Source organism: Hydra viridissima, unplaced genomic scaffold (genome assembly GCF_058129835.1).
Source record: "Hydra viridissima isolate aposymbiotic clone 2 unplaced genomic scaffold, HvirCarnegie_v1 scaffold_4, whole genome shotgun sequence".
Classification (NCBI taxonomy): Eukaryota; Metazoa; Cnidaria; class Hydrozoa; order Anthoathecata; family Hydridae; genus Hydra; species Hydra viridissima.
In genome coordinates, this window is record NW_028324303.1 from 3,886,264 (window position 1) to 3,907,817 (window position 21,554).

The 21,554-nt window shown below is 28.4% G+C and overlaps 1 protein-coding gene across 4 annotated transcripts; it reads right to left on the minus strand.

Moving 5' to 3' along the window:
* Positions 1-232: 232 nt before the first annotated feature.
* Positions 233-20,950, minus strand: LOC145182829 (uncharacterized). 4 transcript variants are annotated; one of them, XM_090084485.1, is made up of 14 exons: positions 20,712-20,950; positions 20,062-20,202; positions 18,778-18,987; positions 18,354-18,499; positions 15,687-15,855; positions 14,746-14,868; positions 14,100-14,245; positions 13,892-13,934; positions 12,460-12,641; positions 12,244-12,355; positions 10,204-10,339; positions 9,896-9,996; positions 2,516-2,805; positions 233-2,347 (listed from the first exon to the last, which is right to left on the minus strand). In XM_090084485.1, exons 1-14 carry the CDS (start codon positions 20,910-20,912, stop codon positions 448-450), a joined length of 3,900 nt encoding a protein of 1,299 aa, XP_089940611.1. In that variant the 5' UTR covers positions 20,913-20,950; the 3' UTR covers positions 233-447. The 4 variants fall into 4 exon arrangements, with proteins under 4 accessions (XP_089940611.1, XP_089940612.1, XP_089940615.1 ...); XM_090084486.1 differs by lacking the exon at positions 15,687-15,855 and having other exon boundaries at positions 20,712-20,925; XM_090084489.1 differs by lacking the exons at positions 18,354-18,499; positions 18,778-18,987; positions 20,062-20,202; positions 20,712-20,950 and having other exon boundaries at positions 14,979-15,855.
* Positions 20,951-21,554: the final 604 nt, after the last annotated feature.

A 21,554-nucleotide genomic window follows, 5' to 3' on the forward strand; every position in this document is an offset into this window, starting at 1 on the left:
CTCCAAGGTTGACCTCAATGTCATCCAAGAAACGTTAGGAGTGAAAACTAAGAGTGAAACTAAGAGTGTACTTGACCGCGTCAGACGAAATGGAGTGATAGAATGGAGTTGAATATTGTATAAAATAAACAATTCTCTGTAAAATACATTTTTTATTTAAAAAAAAAAAAAGTAGGTTATGATCCTTTTAGAGTCTCAAATGTTTAATACTGAAAACACCTGTTTTCTCCTGCGTCCGTCATGTTTTATTCAACATAAGTTATAATTACATATTACAATAGTAACATATTTAACATATATAATACAATATATAATATTACATATAGTATTACATACATAACATATATTACAACTTATATTTTGGAATTTTAACACATAAAAAAAAAAGTCCTTTTAGAATAAGAACAAGAACGTTTTGCTTTCAAACTTCTTTAGAATTTACGAAAATCATTTTGAACTTTTTTCTATATTTTTGGTCGAAGATAAAAATTTGTTCTGGTCAGAGGACTGTTTTGGTTCTCCAGGTTGATTTACGTAATTTGATTGATCTTTATCTAATTTAACTCGAACTTCATGGTTTTGTTGTGATTTGGATGTTACTTCTAATGGTGTTGAGCCGCTAGCTCGTTCACTTGACATATAACCAACTTCACCGCGTGGTTTAGTGGCACTTAATGCATCTGCTTTTTGCGGCTTCAAGCTCGGTTCTAGAGCTGGTTTTGACTTATTAAATCTCTCTTTCTGAGCGCTTTCAGAAATCGCTACCCCGCTAGTTAAATCATTTGAAAAACTACCAATTTCGCCAGCTGCTTTAGGAACATTGTTTGCACCAGCTCTTTGAAGCTTGAGGCTAGTTTCGAAGTCTGGTTTTAACTTACTTATTTTTTCTTTTTGAATGTTTTCAGGAATCAATATACCACTGGTCGGATCATTTGACAAACTACTAATTGTATTGCCTGTTTTAGAGGGATTGATTACTTCGGCCTTTTGAAGTTTGAGGTTCGTTTCAAAAGCTGGTTTTGATTTATTTAACTTCTCTTTCTGAGCGTTTTCAAGAACCACTACACTACTAATTGGGTCATTTAGCAGATTACCGAGTGCATCGCTTGTCTTGGAGGGACTAAACATGTCGGCCTTTTGAAGTTTGAGGCTCGTTTCTAAAGGTAATTTTAATTTATCTAGCCTCTCCTTCTGAACGCTTTCAGCAATCAGTGCACTGCTAGTTGGGTCATTTGACGGATTACCAACTACATCGTTTGTCTTGGGGAGACTAAATATGTCAGCCTTTTGAAGTTTAAGGCTTGTTTCTAAAGGTAATTTTAATTTATCTAGCCTCTCCTTCTGAACGCTTTCAGCAATCAGTGCACTGCTAGTTGGGTCATTTGACGGATTACCAACTACATCGTTTTTCTTGGAGGGACTAAGTATGTCAGCCTTTTGAAGTTTAAGGCTTGTTTCTAAAGGTAATTTAAATTTATCTAGCCTCTCTTTCTGAACGCTTTCAGGAATCACTGCACTGCTAGTTGGATCATTTGACGGATTACCAACTACATCGTTTGTCTTGGAGGGACTAAATATGTCAGCCTTTTGAAGTTTGAGGCTCGTTTCTAAAGGTAGTTTTAATTTATTTAACCTCTCCTTCTGAGCGCTTTCAGAAATCACTGCACTGCTAGTTGGATCATTTGACGAATTACCAACTACATCGCTTACCTTTGAGGGACTAAATATATCAACCTTTTGAAGTTTGAGGCTCGTTTCTAAAGGTGGTTTTGATTTATCTAATTTCTCTTTCAGAACATTTTCAAGAACCACTGCACTTCTAGTTGGATCATTTGACAAATTAACTACTTCACCGCCTGTCTTTGTGACATTGATTACATCGGGATTTTGAAGTTTAGGGTCAGTTTCTAAAACTTGTATTGGATTATTTTTTTTCTCTTTCTGAGAATTTTCAGGAACCATTACACTATCAGGAAAATATGATGCTATTCGATCAGCTGGATTATCCGATGGTTTGACGTTTGACGAAGTTAAATTTGATGTAGTCGAACTAATAGTTTCAGTTGCTTCTTTTAAATGAGTATTTTGATCTCTCTTAATATTTGTGAGTAAAATGTCCTCAGAAATGTTTTGCTGTTCGAAACCATTAGGAAGTTCTCTTTCAACTTTTATTTTTATAGCTTCCGTAGTTGAGACGTAAGATTTTTCAGTACCTCCGTCAGATTGTCTCGATGTCTCAAATTTAGTTTCCTCATCCTTTTTCGAGGGTTTTTTAACGTCATGATTTTCTTTAGCAGCTTTTTTCTTCTTTGTTTTGTGTTTTATTTGTGATTTAACATGAATGTACCTGAACGCGATGCAGAGAATATAATTTTTTACAAACTTATCAGACACAAAACAAAACAAAAAAAGATATTCTTAAAAATTATGCATTTTTATAATAAATTGACGCAATGATACCAACAGCTTGAAAGTGGCATAAACCAATAAGCCGGCCAATTTTAGTTTAACATACTTTTTTTTACTGGAAGGAATAATGATTCTTTTAAATAACTTCAAGCCACCACATTTGCAACACATCAATAAAAGTATAACAGCTATTATACCATAGATTGCAGATTGGATCAAACTAGAGATTACAGAACCGAACAAGTTGCCGACAAATTTTGCCAGTATGAGCGGAAAAGAAGTGATGCCATCTATTATGATTGAAAACAAATCTGGTGATTTTGCTTCAAAGAGATTTGGGTTTGTTTCCGATTTTCCTATTGAATCCACGCATTTAACACCGCCACCTTCAGAGCACTAAAAAACGAGTTGAAGAGACAGAAAATTTCAAATACAGTTTAAGCATATTGTACAGAAACAAATTTTAAAATATTCTTTAAGGAACAAAGGTTTGATAATTATATTATTGTATACTTCAAATATAAGTTTTTTGTCAAGCTTTAAATGTTGCAATCAGATTAGTTTTTTTTGTTCGTTGAGTAAATGAATTTTATTCATCAAATGAAAAAAGACATGTAACCCACTGCATAGAAGAGTTTTTCTCAATTTTCCGAACTTGCTTTTCCGAACTTTTAACAATTTTCTATTCAATTACAATGAGTAGTCGTAGATAATATTCTTAACAATTTTTTAATGCATTTACAATGAACGTAAGATTTATAGATTACTTTTTTTTTTACTAAGCATAGCATCGGGTTTTTACTAAGACCTGCAAGCCAGTATTTACATTTTTGTTACCTCAAAAGCTTTTTTAATGTCTAAAGTATGCAGAGAAAAACAAAGTATTAAAGCTAAAAAAGAAGATTTGATGGAAACCAGAAATTTGCTTAACGATTCTAGTTCGTCAGTAACTCCTGAAGAACTAGAATCATTAAGCAAATGAAGAGGGTTTATACCTTCATCATAACTCCTCTATTTTTATATAATACTACAAGGTCTTAAAAGTGAAAGCACTGTGAAAACAGTCTTTGAATTATTTCGATGAAACTTATATAATTTGTTTGACCATCAATAACCAAACTGCTCTTCACAATATAAATATTAAAATGTGTTGTTCACTCAATTATCATTGTGATTGCTACAAGCGTTTTTTTGCTTCTATGCTAAAAGATATCTTAAAACTCGAATTTGTTAATTTATGGAGCTAAAATAAATTAGAACCTCTTGATGTTTTAAGGGGTATAAACAAAATCCCATTTTATGATAACGATGCAAGAAAAGTTCGATTCCATAAAAGATATTAAGAAAAGAGCTTCCCTCTTGAAAACAAGAGTGGGATTTCCATTAATCAATGTACATTTCTCTGACGAGTTTCATTTGATTTCAAGACAGTTAAGAAGAGAGATTTTATGTGGCTGCCACAGAATCCAGAAAAATTTGAAATATTTTCAAGTTCCGGAAATTGGATACTGTTTTTTATATTTCAGATTCGTGTTTAAACAGACGGCGAAAATTATTGTGAAACAAGTAGCCATAAATTTCTTTTAAAACTCATGTTAAATTTTTCTTTTATTACTCTCCTATAATGATGCTTTCATATCAGAAATTAAATATTTTAGAATTAACGTTAACTTTATAAACATTTTTTTAGGTAGAAAAATAATTGGCGGAAAGAAACTATGATAATTATCACTAAAGACGGGTGAAAACTAAATTCATTCCATGAAAGTGTAACGGGTGATGCGGAAGTTATCGGACAAAATAAAAACGTCAATAACTTATTTATAAATAAAAAAACAAACCACTATTATATTTTTTTTTAAATAAAGCATTTATCTTTTAATAAAAATATATTATTTTTTATATGAAAACACACCACCATCTGCAATTGATCTCAATTTTGCTCTGACGCCTTTCGTATGCGACTGTAAAAAGTTTAAATCAATTTCTTGTAGTTTTAGTTTAATGCGATCAATCAAAACTTGCTCTGTTGAAGCTTGCCAATCTCCCTCGTAAACCTTCTGTGCCAAATGTCCCCAAAAGTTTTCAATTGGTCGTGCTTGAGGCACATTTGGGGGATAGGATTCTTTATCAACGTAATAGACATATTGGTCCATCCAATTTAGAGAATCTTTAGAATAATGAGAACTTGCTAAATCTGGCCAAAATAAATAGTTAAAGTCTCCATGATACTTGTGAATAAATGGAAGAAGTCGTTTTTCTAAACATTCATTGATATAGATTGATGAATTGATCGCTACAGCCTTGGAAGTGCGAAACAATGGCTCGGACATACCACGGTCAGATATGGCTACCCACATTAATAATTTTTTTGGAAATTTCTCTTTTCCTATAAAACGAACACTTTCTGGGCATGTCTTTTTGTTGTTTGTGTAGTATCCAGAATTTCCAGGCATGTTGTCCCCTGCAAAACAAAAGTATTTTTCGTCATCGATGACTAGAAGCGATTTTGTGTTATAGAGTTGGTTAACTAGTTTCCTGCTTCTCTTCTTTGCCTTTATTTGTTGTTCTATAGTGTATTTTGGAGTCTTTTCACGTTTTCTATATTTAATATTCTTTTTTTTTTAACTGGCGACCAATTGTCGATTGATTTACACCGAACTTAATACCTATTTTTCTCTGACTGACCCCTTTTCGATTGTTGACAAGTCTCGTTAATTCAGCTTTCTTTTCTCTAGTCCAGGATGTCGGACGACCAGGGTCCTTTCAATCAGAAAACGATTGAACAGTTTCAAGTCTTTTTAGGTTATCATATATTGTACTTCGAGCAAATCCTTCCTTTTCAAAATGATTTACGATTTTAATTTTTTTTTTAATTAGGTTTATTTACAAAAAACATTTTTAGTCGCTTTCGAAAAGATTCTCGTTCAGCTGCATTTAACCTCATTTTAAATAATTGTGTTTCAAATAATAAAGTTTACATTTTATAGAACGTTTATGCCTACCTTAGACCATTAAAAACTATAGACGCGGCTTTTTGAAATTGATTGAAGCCAAACTTTTTGCGCATATACGTCACTTTGTGGCAAAAACGCAAATAATGTAGGGTTTTAGTATAAAATAGGATTTTGTTTATGTAGGATTTTAGTTTAAAATATTTAGGAAATTTTTTTCCATTGAAACAAAAATATTAAAAATATTTTGAATACTTTCTTTTAAAGAATAAAAACATTTATTACTTTGTTTTTTTTTTTTAATTTTTTACTCAATTAAAAACACTCGATTTGAATAGACAGTAAAAATATAGTTTCATATATATATTTATTGACCACAAAATAAAATTCTTTTAGTTAATTTACTTCGAAGTTTTTTCCAATCTTTATTCAAATTCTCTCCTTGGTGGTATAATCTAACGTTACAATAATAAAAACTAATCATTTTGACTAAATTAACCAAATGATTAGATTGAACATCATTATCAAACATGTTCTCTGTTATCAATAAAATAGAGCTACGAACACTGATTAGAATATTAATAATTAACTTTGTCATTAAACTTTTTTGAAACAACCTCTTTTCTTCCTTAAAAATTCTGATTTCGCTTTCTGCAACTTTACATATGTGAATAACATCTTTGGAGGGTTGAACCAAGCATAGTTTAATGTCACTGTAATTCTTTTTTTTAATTAATGTTGAAGTTGGGATTTGTGATTGAATTAAGTTTAAGCAAATGTCACAATCTAAAACTTTTTTAATTTTTTTTACAACAAATCCAGCAATATATTCCACAACATCACTAACATATAATGATAAACTTCTTGAATAACTTAAACTATTTACAGCATACTCATGGTCATCACAAATTTTTTCTTTATCAAAATCTTCAATAAGCTGATGATCAATTGTTTTCATTTTAATATTTTTTGAAGAACTCATTGCTAAAATTATTGATGGTGCCTGTTCAATACAATTGGCCTGAGAAGAACCTGAAACACTTGTATGAATCAACAATTTTTTGTAGGCAGCTTGAAACTGTTTTGCTGTGGGATTATTATTATATCCTCCATGGCTCCTTATAGCACTGAAAAAAACTTCCAAATGGTCTTGAGATAGTTTATAAGCTGAAATATACCTAAGACTATAATTACCATTTTGAACATAATAATTCCATAATCCCATATATGATTTCAGGCTTACAATCATCCCAATAACACCTGTTTTACTTTGACTTAAATGCAGAGGTTCTCCATTTTTAGCACATTTAAGTGTTATTAAATACTCTATTGACTCTTTTATTTTTTTGAAAATAGTTTCTTTATTGTAATGTTGTAAACTACACTTGAAATTCTTTGCTAACAAATTTCTGCTATTTAAGATGTCAAAAATGTTATTAATAGCAATAATAAATCTTTCTGTTGATTTGCTGTCTTCAAAATCCTTCAAGTGCTGACTTTCTCGTAAATATTCTATTGCATTTGCAACTTTTTGACTGAATGTCTGTGCAGCTAGCTTGACTTTCATTTTTTCTTGAAACCAATTTATATGTCTCTTTGTAATTTTTGTCGCTAAATGAAGGCCTTCCTTTTCTTGAATATTTACTAATTTTTCAATAAAATCCCATTTTATCGGTTCATTATTACTATCAAACATTATTTTGTGCAAACCTAATGTATTTCTTATAAGTTTTAACATGTGCGGAGGATCCATGAAAATAAAAATTGGTTTTTTTGTAACTGGATGTGGAAAGTATGTACAAGTATAGTTAACTGATAAATCAGCTCCAAGATGATTAGCCATACTAATATTTGCCGAAGCACCATCAAAAGTTAAACTTGTTATAGTAACGCCAGCTTCTTCTAATATTTTTAAACACATTTTTACTAAGTTACTTTTTTGAACTCCTGAGATTCCATTAATTAAAAAGTAGCCAATTGGTAGCTTCCACGCATTGTTTAAGCTGTTAATCAAAAACACAACTGCTTCTTTTGCTTCAACTGCAGAATCGGTTTGAAGTTCAGAACCAATATCAACATACCTAAAATTATAATTAAATTTTTTTTGATTAAACAAACACAAACTTTCCACTATTGTGTACATATATAATTGTACTTATATATAACTGTATTAACACAACCTACCCTGAAAACTTTTCACCATCCCATTCTATTTTTTTATGAATTGCCATTTCATCAATCATTAATGAGCAGATACATGATTTTCCTTTTTCTTTTAGTTCTGCTACTTTCAGTTTTAAGACCTTAATTGATTCAGATTGAAATCCAGGTTCGCATGTGACTTTTTGATACCATTTTTGAAGTGTTCTTGGATGAGGAAGCATTTTAGTAAATGTTTTTCTGACATATGAATAAGCTCTAGGAGAATAAAAATTTAGGGTAAGAGCAAAGCTTTTCAACTCCATTGGATATTCTTTAGTGCATTTGGATTCTAGTAATTGTTTAAAAACAATTTTTGTAGAAGCAGGCATTGTGTCCTACAAAAAATTAAATAACTTTAAAATATCTAAGGAATTATTACCTATACCTAATTAAAAAGTTTGAATGGAAAGTTCACATAGATTGTTACTTTATATATTTAGTAAATATCACTTACAGAAAGCTTAAGGGAGGATTCTTCGTCAATCATTTGCATTTCCTTCAAATGTTTAAGTAAAGATTGTAAGTTAGATACTCTTTTGAGAAGTCGCCGAGTTCGTTGTTGCAAAATTTTAATTTTTTTTTCTTGCTTTGAAATTATTTTTAATGCTAGATTAAAAGACTGGTGTTTTTTAAAATCATTCAGGTAACATTTTCTCCTTTTTAGAGGAGGTTCTAAGGCTGTTTTTTTTAAATTCCTAAAGGTATTGCAGCTCTGTCTTTTAGCTCTGTCTAAGGAGGCTGTTTCCAGGGTAGTTTCAAATGAAGTATCATCTTTTGTTGTTTTAATATTAATTTCACTCTCACTTGTGATTTTTCTTTTAGCTGGAGGTTTTCTAGGTTTAATTTTCTTCACCAAACTACTTGGAAAATTAAAAACACTTGGTATAGCATCCTTTTTAAGTTGCTTTTTTGAACTCCAACCGCTAACAACATATGAATCTGGTGTAAAATGCTTAGAACAAATTTTTGAACTTTTTGTTGGAATAAAGTTTTCTCTACGCATGACAGCAATCCATTTATTTCGTAACAATAAATCTTTTGGAAATCTGTAACATAAATTATATAAATAAATAAAAATACTTTTTTGCATGTTTATCAAAAAGTAGCATATAGCAATATAATGGTTTATAGCAACATATTAGTAATAACATTTAGCAATATAATAGCAAACATAATGGATGTGGTTCTAAACTATGATATATTCTATATAGTATTATGTTTACTTTCTTATCAAGAAAAAAGAACTTTTTAGTTTCAAACAACAAATAATATTTATATAAAAATATTAAAACATTTCAAACAAATATTAGCATAAATCAAAAGATATGCTAGGATAAATCAATATTGGCCAAAATTGCAGAAATCCAAAATAAAAATACAATTGAGTCGTTAATAATAGTAATAGTGGACAACAAAAATTATTATTATGACATAACAATATGACTTAATATGACTACTATGTATAAATATGATAAGCCATTTATCTTTCATCATAATTTAATAAAAGATAAACATTTATCATGTATATAATCATCTATTAATCATTCATTATAAATTAGGATGAAAAATAAATAGCTCATCATATTTATAGCTTGCTATATATATATATATATATATATATATATATATATATATATATATATATATATATATATATATATATATATATATATATATATATATATTCTATATTATATTAAATATGATAATATTTAGTCATATTAAATAATCAATAGATAAATAACATCATAGTAGTCATATTAAATTATTTTTTATTTAAAATAAACACTTACCCATGAAATGATATATCTGCCCCAGCTTTATGTCTTTCTTTGCAGTTATATGCACAGCAAGAATGCACCATAGTTGATGATAATCAAAAAATATGATGCAAATGCAAGAGCAAACTTATCATCTAAAAAAGTTTTTGCCACAAACTGACGTCATGCGCCAACTTTTTTTTTTGGCTTCACTTGAAGATTAGAATTATTGAGCTTAGGCCGGGTCTATAGTTTTTAATGGTCTAAGATGCCTACGCATAAAACCACAAAAACTAATTATTATGCTCAAATAATAAAATTAGGATTTATCCGATAACTTCCGCATCACCCGTTAATGTTTCTTTTTCATACCTTTTCCTTTTTTTTTTTTTTGGGTAATTGAGTTACCAACCTTATAAGTTTTCACAAGGAAAAAAAACACTTTTATTTTGAGGATGGAAGCTCAGATTTAGGCCATTTACATGAACTGCATTTTGTTACCTATCAACTGTAATATAGCAAAAAAAAAAAAGCGATTGCTTTTAGATGAACATAATTTTTAAAACTTACTGCACATTGGCATGTCTGTACTTCACAAATGCAAGGTGTGGTGGTAGTGAATGAAATGTTGCGTCTTGCAAGCAACACACCCTTGGAGTCAAATAGTTGAACTAGATTAAAAAAAAATTTTTAAGGATATTTTTAAAAAAAATCCTTAAAAATGTTTTTTAAGTCATTAAAAATTTTGACCGCATTTAAGTTGGTTATAATATTAACAATACCTGCTTGTAGTTAAAACAAAAACCACTCACATAACACTAAAATTAGTATTTACTTTAAAACAAATATTGTAGAATAACAAATGAAATAATAATTACCCATGCATCCATATTTTTGACCTTTCATTGAGGTGGTCATCAATGAAAACACAACTGTTTCGGTTATTTGAGGATCAATGGTCACACTCTTCTCCTCTATTTTCTGAATTCCTTCAGAGCACCCAGGTATTGAAATCTGAAATTTTGATGAAATTATTATAGATTATATTAAATTATTATAAATTATATTAAATTATTATAAATTATATCTTAAATTATTTACAACAGTTAATTAAATAAACTAGTTAAGTTTAAACTTAAACTTTCCATTTTATCTGCACTTCATGCTGTGTATTTCATGTTATCTATGAGTATCTTTAATATTTACAAAAGCAATTTAACAGTTAGTTTTGTTTTATTTTTAGCTAAAGAGAAGGTGTAGCCTTACAAAATATGAAGCAAAATTATGGGAATTAATAACATTTTTTGGAAAAAATAAAATTTGTAAATATAAAAATAGTATTTCTTCAAGATGAAATTAACATTGCACAATAAAAATAGTATTTCTTTAAGATGAAATTAATATTGCAAACTCCTTGGAACACTCATTAAAAGTGAAGGCTCCATAGAAATCATGAAGAAGGCAATGATCTGAACATTCAATCTTTTTACAGTAAATTTTAAATTTTTAAAAAAAAATCTTAATCATAAAAAATATGAACATATTTACCCTTTTTGTTGCAGAAAAAAATAGAAATCTGTTTACGTATATTTGTATTAGTGAATAAATGACTTTTAACTTTTGGATATTGCTAATAGTTATTTAAAAGTCAGCAAGCGTGTTAATCCACTTAATGAAGCTAATTATATTCATTAAAGAAAAATTTAAAGTGTTTGTTATATAGGGTGATCAGACCAAATGTAGACAACTTTTTAAAGTTGGTTATTTAACTCTTATAGAGTTTCTACTTATAATTCTGATTTAAATAAAACTTCATAACTCACTTTTATATGTTTTATAGTATCTAATTTACAAAAAATAGTTTTGTAGATTTTTAATTTTAAAAAAATAATTCTCCATGGAAATAATAAGTTTGACAGTTTCTGAACTTTTTCCAGTTTCAAACTGGAAAAATGCCTAGCGAGACTTTTAAGATATTAAAGCCTTAACTTTTGCCGATCTGATGTCTTTAAAATCTTAAAATGTCTCAGAGAAACTGGATCTGCTCTTTTAAAGGTAAGAACCACCCTGAATTGAAAAACCAAAAACAGCTAGCCTTATCAAGAATGCTCAAGAAAAAATCAAGAGAAATCCAATGAGAAGCATAAGAAAATTGGCTTCAGCAGCAAATTTCAGCTAAAATACGATGCAAACCATATTACAAGTTGATATAAAACTTACAGCATTCAAAAAGTCACAAACCACCAAAGCAAAATGGTTGAGTAGAACAAACCTTCTTTTGGATGAGTTTAAGAATGGCATGCAACCTTCACTGCCAAAAACTAGCATCTGTAATGATTTGGGCAAATATAACATCAACAGGTAAAAAAACACCTCTTATCTTTATTGAAGAGTAAAAATAAACCAACATGTTTACTTGAAATTGTTAAAGGAGCAATTGTTTCCTTGGATCAATAGGACGTTTAGAGAGACTAGCATCACTCTGCAACAAGACAGAGCCACATCTCATACCGCAAATGTTACTCAAGATTGGTACAAGGAATTTGTCTAGAGTTGGTCTAGGCTTGGTCGGGAAAGGCCTGCGGTCGCACTCTAATCTTGAACACGCAGACAATATTTAGTTACGACAACTTGCCCACGACTTCATATACTTTTTGAAATGTTCTCAAAACATCTTAAGAGCCGTGGCCAAGTTGTCGCAAATAAATATTTTATGCGTGGTCAAGATTAGAGTGCGATCGCATGCCTTTCCCGACCAAGCCTGAGTTGGTCTGATCACCCTATACATCTTAGTGCAATAGCAATCAAAATTTATGCTCTTGCTTTTCAAAATATTTTCCATAGAAGCACTCTCAAACTCTTTTTACAGTAAAGATAAAAATAGTCTTAGAAATACAGAGAATTTTATTAAAACTTACTCGAAAGTCAGATGTAACATAGCCAGTATTCATAACATCAACGAACAGCTTTCCATCCATGGAAAGCGCCTCAAAGTCTTTTACAGCAACGCGTGCTATTTCACCAGTGGCTCTTAAATTTAAAATTTAAATATAAGAGATAACTTTAAAAGGCTTTCTGATTTTCAAAAATAAGAAAGTTTTAAACTAAAAAATACCAAAATCAACATCAAAAACCTGTTGTAGACTAATATAATGTCATCAGCACTAATTTGCAATGTTATCAGGCTTGTATGCTGCTCTTCAAGCTCGTATGATAGAAGGAATGCATCATCGACTCCATCCTTCTTCTTTACACCAGCTAACTTTCCATACCTTGCTGGAAAAAACCAAGGCATTTTACCATTCTTCAAACGCTCCTTATTGTTAAAACAGAAAACATAATATGATGAGTCATTTTCTGACATAAATTACATGCTATGTGATTGCATGTCTGAAAATTATGGACACAAGGTTAAAACAGTAGAAAATTTGCTTTATAACTTAATTGAAGTCAATTAAATGCTGAATCACTTTTATTTGTAGTAAATTTACAAATAATGTTTGTAATAATAATTGCACCAACATCTATTCCAGATTCATCTTATTAATTAGTACTGCTAATTATATTTTCTGATCAAGTAGCATTTTCTTTGTCAACAAAAGAAAATGCTACTTATCCCCATTGTTACATGCACATGAAGCTAGACAGGTACAGCCAGAATAATCAAAAGTATCAAAGTAAGGTTATGCTTTGTGTTAGAGACCTTGATTTATTAGGAACTGCAATTAATGATAATCATTGCTATGTTATTGATTGATAAGTAAATGCTATGTTATTGATTGATAAGTAATTTCTGTTTGAAAAAAAAAAATTATTGGAAATTCCATGAACATTTCAGGCAACCCAATACTATATAATATTATCTTCTGATAATATTGTAAATTATTATATTGTATATTATTGTTTGAATAAAAATATTTATGGTTATGCTTAATGGACACAAAAAACGTCAAAGCAGCATCCACCCAATCTAGTGTGTACTACTTTGAGGCAACAACCTGTATAGACATAGCTGGTGTATGAAGTCATGGTTATTAATTGTATGCAACAACCACATTAATGTGTGACTTTATATATGTGTTTATAGATGGTTTTTAATGGTAATGGGTAATCATAAACAAAGAAAGTCAGTAGAACAATATGGACATAGATTTTCAATTTCTATTAAACCAAGTGAAGCAGAGTGAAATCAATTGAAGCAAAGGCCATAGTTTGTTTTGACATGATTTTATAAAATATTTATTTTAGATCTGCTAAATATTATACAAATATAGATAAATTCAATACAAATATAAAAGGTATTATTGAACTGGTTGCAATAACTTACTTAAATCCACAGAACTACTTTGCATTCTTTTCTTACTTTCAAAAAGCTCTTGTATTTGCGCTTATCAGTATTTTATTAAGAATATGAAACTAATTTTCATAAAATACTGTCTGATTTTGTACAAGTATATTATGAGTAGTTATACATCACCTAGTTATACTACAACCTAGAAATTGAGTGATCCAATTAATATCAGCATATCGGAAATATTAAATGAAGGCAAAAATTAGAAACTTTACCTGGTCTTCCATGAATTTATCATAAGGCTGGTTACGCAAGCATCTACACAATGTGAAACAATCTAGTTAATACTATTTAAAAACAATATTTTTTAAACAAAGAATGTCTATGTTAAGATCATTTTCAAATAAAATTTATTGTAATAAAATCTTTTTAACACTAACAATGAGTTGTAGAGTTTTGGAGAAGCATTTAAAATCTACTTACGATCCTTGTTGGGCTGCACATCCATAACCAACTCCTGAAGCTGCTTGGTTTTTAAAAGATGAATATGAAACACCAATCATATCACACTGTTTTGCATCAACACTAACTAAATCACGAGGTATTATCATCCATTTTGAAATTCCCTCCTAAAAAGTTATAAATTTTAAAACACTTTTGTTACTTGTTATTAGGTCTGTTATATCAAAATATTATTAACTATTTTCTATAAATAATTAACTTTTGAAAGTTATGGTAGATATTAATGTTAATTATATTCGAAACTTATGTTAACTATGATAAGATTTATGTCAATTATGGTAGAAATTAATGTTAACCAAACATAATCAATCTCTTTAAATTCAATAGGAATCACCTAAATATTATCTTTGTAGTGGGAAATCAAGGCAACTTTCATGCTAAAATACTCAACTTTACACTATAGGGAGAAATTTACAGTATAGGTAGAAACTTAAGTTAACTAAAGTTAACTTAAGTTTAAAATATTCCTAACCAGACTATCTTATCTAAACTACGCAAGAATGTAGTGGGTAATGAAGAAATAGAAACATTAAGTCCTTAAACTACATAATTTGAACAATGGCTGCAAGTTCATTTACTCTTTCAATTTTTGAGTTAGAGATCATACCATTAGTTGAGGATGCTTAGTAGGATCAATGCTAGAATCATTCTTGGGAATAAGAAAATAAGTGTTTGTCAAAACAGGATAACTTTTAATAGGATCAAAATCACCAACATATGTGCCAACAATCTAAAAAGGAATATGCACATGGCATTAAAAAAATTATTATTAGATGCTCTATTAATACTGGTACTTAATATAATAAAAGTGATTAGAAGAGGTTAGAACAAATATTTTACTTGTGGTGAATGCACACTATAATGAAACAATCAACATCACGATTACAAACAGCAACAGATTTCAAGTAATAGAAAGTAAGCTCAGAGTCTCAGTACAGAAAGTATCGTATGGTTAATGGATCGGTCATTTTAGAGATACCTGTCCTACGATAGCAATACAGAATTGGCATGGGTCTCAGGAGGGATTTTTTTGATACCAACTTCAAAGTATCGTTGATGGTAGTATCATACATACAAAACTTCCAAGACTCTGATGCTTAATAGAAACCATTTCTTTACAAATTTAGCATATATAGATAAGCTTGTAAATATAAAAAATAAATCAACAAAGTGTAAAACGAAACAGTGAAATCTTTAGAATACTCATACAACACATGAAACTATCATTTTTGTTATTACAATCAGATCAAAAGTATGCAGAATAACCATACAAAAATTAAAAATTATTTTAACATTGTCTTCATTTTATTACAAAGTGTACCTAATAAAATGAAAACTGTCTGAAATAACACACAAAATGTCAGTTATGATATTTTATTCGCCAAGACTTTATCATTACCTTTTTTAAACAATGTCACAAATACTAAACTATGACAACTAGGCAATTTTTTTTTGCACATGACTAGAACTTGAAAAAAAAATTTAAACAAATACAAAAAAAAAAAAAATGACTACATTAACTTCATGCAGAAAAAATTTGTTACCAACCCTTTCGTATGATCCAACACCACTTTTTTGACTTGGACCCAGAACTATTTCACCTCCGTTTACATAATCTATGATTGTTCTATTTTGAATAACTTTCTGTACTTGGTCAAAAGCTCTTATATAAATACTGAAGTCTCTGTAGGATTCAGTGAAGTCATTTAAAGTGTACCTTCATTAGCAAAAACAAATCTAACAAAAACAAATCTAACAAACACTTTTTAACTACCAGTCTACTAATATAGTTGACTTTTTGCAAAACAGTCAAGAATATTTTAAACAAAAAATTGAAAAAATGAATCTAAAGGTTTTTTAAGAAAACAGTAAATAATTATAAATATATAAATCTACAACAAACACTTCTTTAAATTAAAATAAATTATCAATAACTTTTTAATAAACTTCTTAACAATAAGTTATCACTAATTTGGTAAGCTGGAGCATTCATCTGAAACCAATGTTTACACAACACTAGTAGTAACTTATTAAAAGATTCATAAAGTATTAAGGCATCTAAAAGTTTGATGAAAAGCTATTATTAGTAGAACATAAAGATCAATTTGTAGTCTTGAGAGAAGAAACCGACAAAAAACTTATTAGATAAAATTCAATAAAAGAAAATGTAATGCAAGTGATAAACTGAAAAAAGCATAAAGTGTTTTGTGTCAAAAATTGAGAGGTTTTAAATATTGTATATCCTGGTATATAAGTCAACCAATTATTTTTATCTTTCAAAGACTAGTCTAATGCTTTATAACCAATCAAGTCTATTAGATATGCTTCAGAGAGTTTACCCATCTCACCTATGATTACCAAATTGTAAATAATACCAATCAATAATACATACTTTCAGATCATGTCATATCATGTTTGCACATATCCTAAATAAGTCAACTCAATATCTTTAACTTTCAAATTTCAAATTTTACAATAGAAGTTATAAGAATAAAACCAACATCTGGAAGTACTACAAAATATCATATTGACTATAAGGACATTTTTAAAGAACTCAAATACAAATTGCAGTGCAGCAATAAACAGTAGTCATAAATTCAGGGTCAAACAACTGCATTATTAGGCAACAATCAATGGCACATGTTTATTGCAATCTAATGAGTTACCACAGCCATTTAATAGAACACCTAGATGGAAAAACAAACAATCTTCTGGTATATTATTGCATTTGGACTATTCAAATGTTCAATGCACAAAAACTAAACTTCAAGAACACATGACTGATTGGCATTAATTAATGCTAATGAGCCACCATTGATTAACATATTTTCAAGAAAGATTTAGAAAATGTTATGTTAAGTATTTATTGCGGCAAAGGAACTTCAGAATTGATATTTTGAAGTTACGACACTAAATTGGAAGGTGGATTTTGCATCTTGAACATTTGACAAAGTTTAAAACAAAGAAACAAACGAAAAAGGTTTGTTAATGTATTAAAGCAACCAGTGCTATGTAAAGATGTATTTAAAAAAGTACAAAAAGTTTTCAACCAAAGTATGTAATACTTTGGTGCATGCAATAATTTTTTTTCTTCAATTATTTTCCAGTATAAACATTTACTAATAACCTATCATGAAAGGAGCATAAAGATATTCTACTGAATTCAAATTTTTTACAGTTAAAGAATTTTAATACTTTCCACACCCAAGGCAGATAAAAATAAAAATTTTGCTTTTTATTCATTAATTTGTTCAGTTATTAGATAATCCAAATTCAGTCATTCAGCCAGCCACTAGATGATCCTTATTTAGTCCTCATTTAACAGTCACTTATCATTTAGATAGAGAGGAATAATTTAGTGAGAGATTGACCTTTCAAAAAGTAAAGCTGTGTTATTAGGAAGCAGTCTTCAACAATTGAATGGTAGTTGTAAAGGAAATCTAAATTAGTTATTATAGAGACATCACTTTTTTTATAAAATAATATAATAGCAAAATAAATCACTCAAAAATAAAGTTTTATAACACATCCTTTAACACACAAATATGTTTAACATGAAAGAAAAAAGCTGAGAAAATTTGAATGCATTCTATTATTTACTGGTATAACAACATTAAAAAAATGTCCATAATATTTTAATATAAAAAAGTTTGTATGTGTCAATAAAGTACATTATTAAAAGATTGTAAGTGGTATTATTCAAAGTGGATTGTCTTGAAACTTAAACTAAACATTATTTTATTATTTCTTTTATGTTTTATTTGGTATCCTTTCTAAAAACAATTTTCCTTTTGTGAAAAGTACAAAATCCTGTCTTCACACCACCAAAAGATATTAAATTTCATCAATAACATAATCTTGCGGTTTAATTTTAAGCTTTTGTGTATACATTTTAATCTATATTTTAAACATAAAAAGATGTTCCATGTGCTTGATTGTATGAAATAACTGCATTAATTTTTCCAATTTGTAGTTACTTATTGCTCTTTTTAATTCATTAGTTCAATTATTGTTATTGCATCTTAATAATTTAAATCTTTAAATCATTATCTTTTTAATAATGTATAAAAAATTTTTAATATTTAAGTTCATAATTTTTTTTTTTAATATTTAAGTTCTTTTTAGTGATAAAAACAAAACAAAATAAAAATATATATATTATTGAAAAAATAAAGAAAGCATCATACCATTGAAATAATTTTATATTATACTGACCATAATTTGTCCATTCTCATACAATGAGCAGAAGCTTGAGGTGAATTTGTAGCTAATTTGCAAGTAATACCAGCTCGTTTATTATTTTGTGCTAATTTTAGAGCATAAGAATTTTTTTCATCATTAGTACAATAACAGCAAAATCCCTGAAACAGAAATCATTATAACATAAAATTTATTTTTTCATCCTGCTGTATTTATATCTATAAATTAATCAATACTTTAAGAGTTTTTTTAAAAATGTTACACACTGGAAGAGTTTAGATATTTCTCATATCACTCTAAAATACCACTGATGTTATTTAATTAAAATTGGTATTTAACAGATGAATTTTTTACAAGTCTTTTTTATTTTTTTTTTGTAGAAAAACTGTTTAATAAAAGATAAGATGAAACAATGTTAAGAACTTTACAAAAAAGTAACCTGGCTGTCAAATATTCTGTTGCTAACTACTTTATATGTCCCATCACTCTGCTTGACAGTCTCTGTGGTATATTGATAACCACATGCTGGAAACAAGTCAGCTTTTTCAACTGGTTGCCATTGGTCATAGCATTGTTTAGAACTATCAACCTTAATCCATGAGTTTGAGGATTTTATAACTTCTTCATAAGGGCGGTTGTTAACAACTCTCTAAACAATACAACTTTTATTAACTATTAGTTACACTTATGAAGAACTGCACATCATCACTCTAATAAAGATTTTTTTTTCTAAAACTTGAGTTAGGCAGATACTAATGTTTTTCAAGAACAAAAATAGACTTAAAAGTCAACCACTTCTAAACAAAAAATTAAATATAAAGAATAAGAATTATTAAAAGTAATGTAGGTTTTGTAAAATTTTATCTTTAATAAAAGCATTTTTCAAACTTTTGTTAAAGGCAAAAGTTGTGAGTAAAATACAAAAGTATAAAAACTAGATGAGCAATCAGTGAAAAATCAGTAAAAATCATAAAAAATTTAAAAAATTTAAAAAAGTACAAAAGTTTGAGGAATAATGCTTTAAATACTTTGAAAATGAGACAAAAAAAACTATAGCTTTATTGATTATCTGATGATGAAAGATGGTGTATAGAATGACAAATTCAGAAAAAATCCAATGTTTTTTTTCAAATTTGAAACTTTTTTGGCTCAAATGGCTCAAACTTTAAAGATGAGGAAACCATAAATTTAATGTCAAAATTCTCAGCATTCCTTTTTTCAAAATTTTAAAATTGTAAATTTGTTAGTTATTTTGTAAGAAACTGGTTAAAAAAGCCAGTAAAAATTTAAGTAGTTTTCTGAATATATTAAGATTCTATACTAAACTTTATAAGTACATGTCATTGTCACAGGCTCAACTTGTAATATGTAACACAACATTTGTGTAATATGTAGTACATTTTACTAAAACTAATTTAATCTTAGTTTAATTAAACAAGTTTTATTCATTTTTAATCAAGTTATTTTAATGTTATTAACAAATCTAAATATATAGTAGAAGTCAACTTAAAGAAAAATGGTAGCATTTCTTTTGGATATAATTAGTATACAGTATATTCAAAACTTTCTTTCAACCTTTTTTTTTTCATTTATCATTTTCTAAAGTTATATTTATACTACTGATTTTTAATTTCATAACTATCAAAAAATTAACTGACAAATTTTTAACTTTAATTCAGTACAAATAATTAGGGAAAACTTCTTAATGAAAATATAAACTTACTCCGTTGTAAAAGAATGGGAAGTTAATTAAAACAGGTGATTTTGAGACAGTTATCATAAATGGATTGTAAAGTCTTGCAAACTCATTTGAAGCTCCATCTTGTACAACAGAAACAACAGCTTGCAATTTTTCAGTTTCTCCCTAAACAAACAAACAAAACATTTAAACAAACAAAATGTTGCTAAAACTGTTTTAATCAACATAAAAACCTTTGATTGAATTTAATCAGAAACAACACAAAGCATAGAATTAACAGTTTCTTAAAAAATACTAAATGCTTTTTTGTTCAACTATATTTTTTGTTAAACATTTTGATTCATTAATATATATACTTTTTGTTTTATGACAGGTATAGCTCTACAAATTTTAAATAATATCAATTACAACAAAAGTATCTATTTTTCAAAAAATAGTTTTATGAACTAAAACATTAGCACAAAAATATTTCTCTACATTTTTGTGAACAAACATTATTAAAGAGGGAAAAAAAAAATCAAAGATAAAATAAAATTTGAAATATGGTGGTCGAACAAAACACTTTTCTTAGCTAGTAATTGAGATATGTTTGTTATGGATAACTATACCTAAATGAAATGAAAATATTTACAGCTACAAATTTAATTATGAGCTATTTTATGATAACACCTAACCTGATTATTTCGAATAGACATCAAAACAACCATTTTCTTTTCACACGATTTTTCACGTACCACATTGAGTGGGTTTTGAACTTGATCTGTTGCTCCAGTATTCTCACATATCTCGATTGAGCTCTTTGATAGCAATAAACAGCTAACTATGGTGATGTTCAAGGAAAAATTAAGGAATCTTTTGATTAATTGGTTACTCATTTTTTCCTAACTTTAAATAAAATAAAAATCGTTGTGTAAAATTAATATATACGCTTTGTAATATACACATTCAAAGCTTAAGCTTAACTATAGAATGATGCAGATTACACAAAAGATTCTCTTACACTCATAAGAAATTTTGGATGTAGGAGCTATTAAAACCTAGTTAAAATATAAAACTATATATTTGGAATGCCTTAGCGCAAACACATCAATTAAAAGATTTAGTAATAATAATATATGATATTTGCAATTTTCTAAGAATTTTGATAGAAACATTTTGTTCGAAAAAAATACGCGATAATTTCAAATTACTCTCCTGAAGATTTATCAAATTTGTAATTGCACGTTTTTGAGACATGCTAATAGCTGTACATGCTATGAATACTTATTCTTACTTCCAAATATTAGGCAAAACTTATGTTTATTTGCTAAGTACAGCCATTTTATTCATTTCGCGCTAAAAATAAAAAAATACAGCGTAGCGTACTATGGTAAACAGTTTTCGATGAAGTTGAGTAAATGTCGATAGTTAGATTGAAAGCAGTAACTAAATTCAAATTTGGTATTACTGGAAATATTAATTTTTGTACTCATCTCATTTGTGCACTACACCATAAGTCTAGACGTATCTTGCAACAC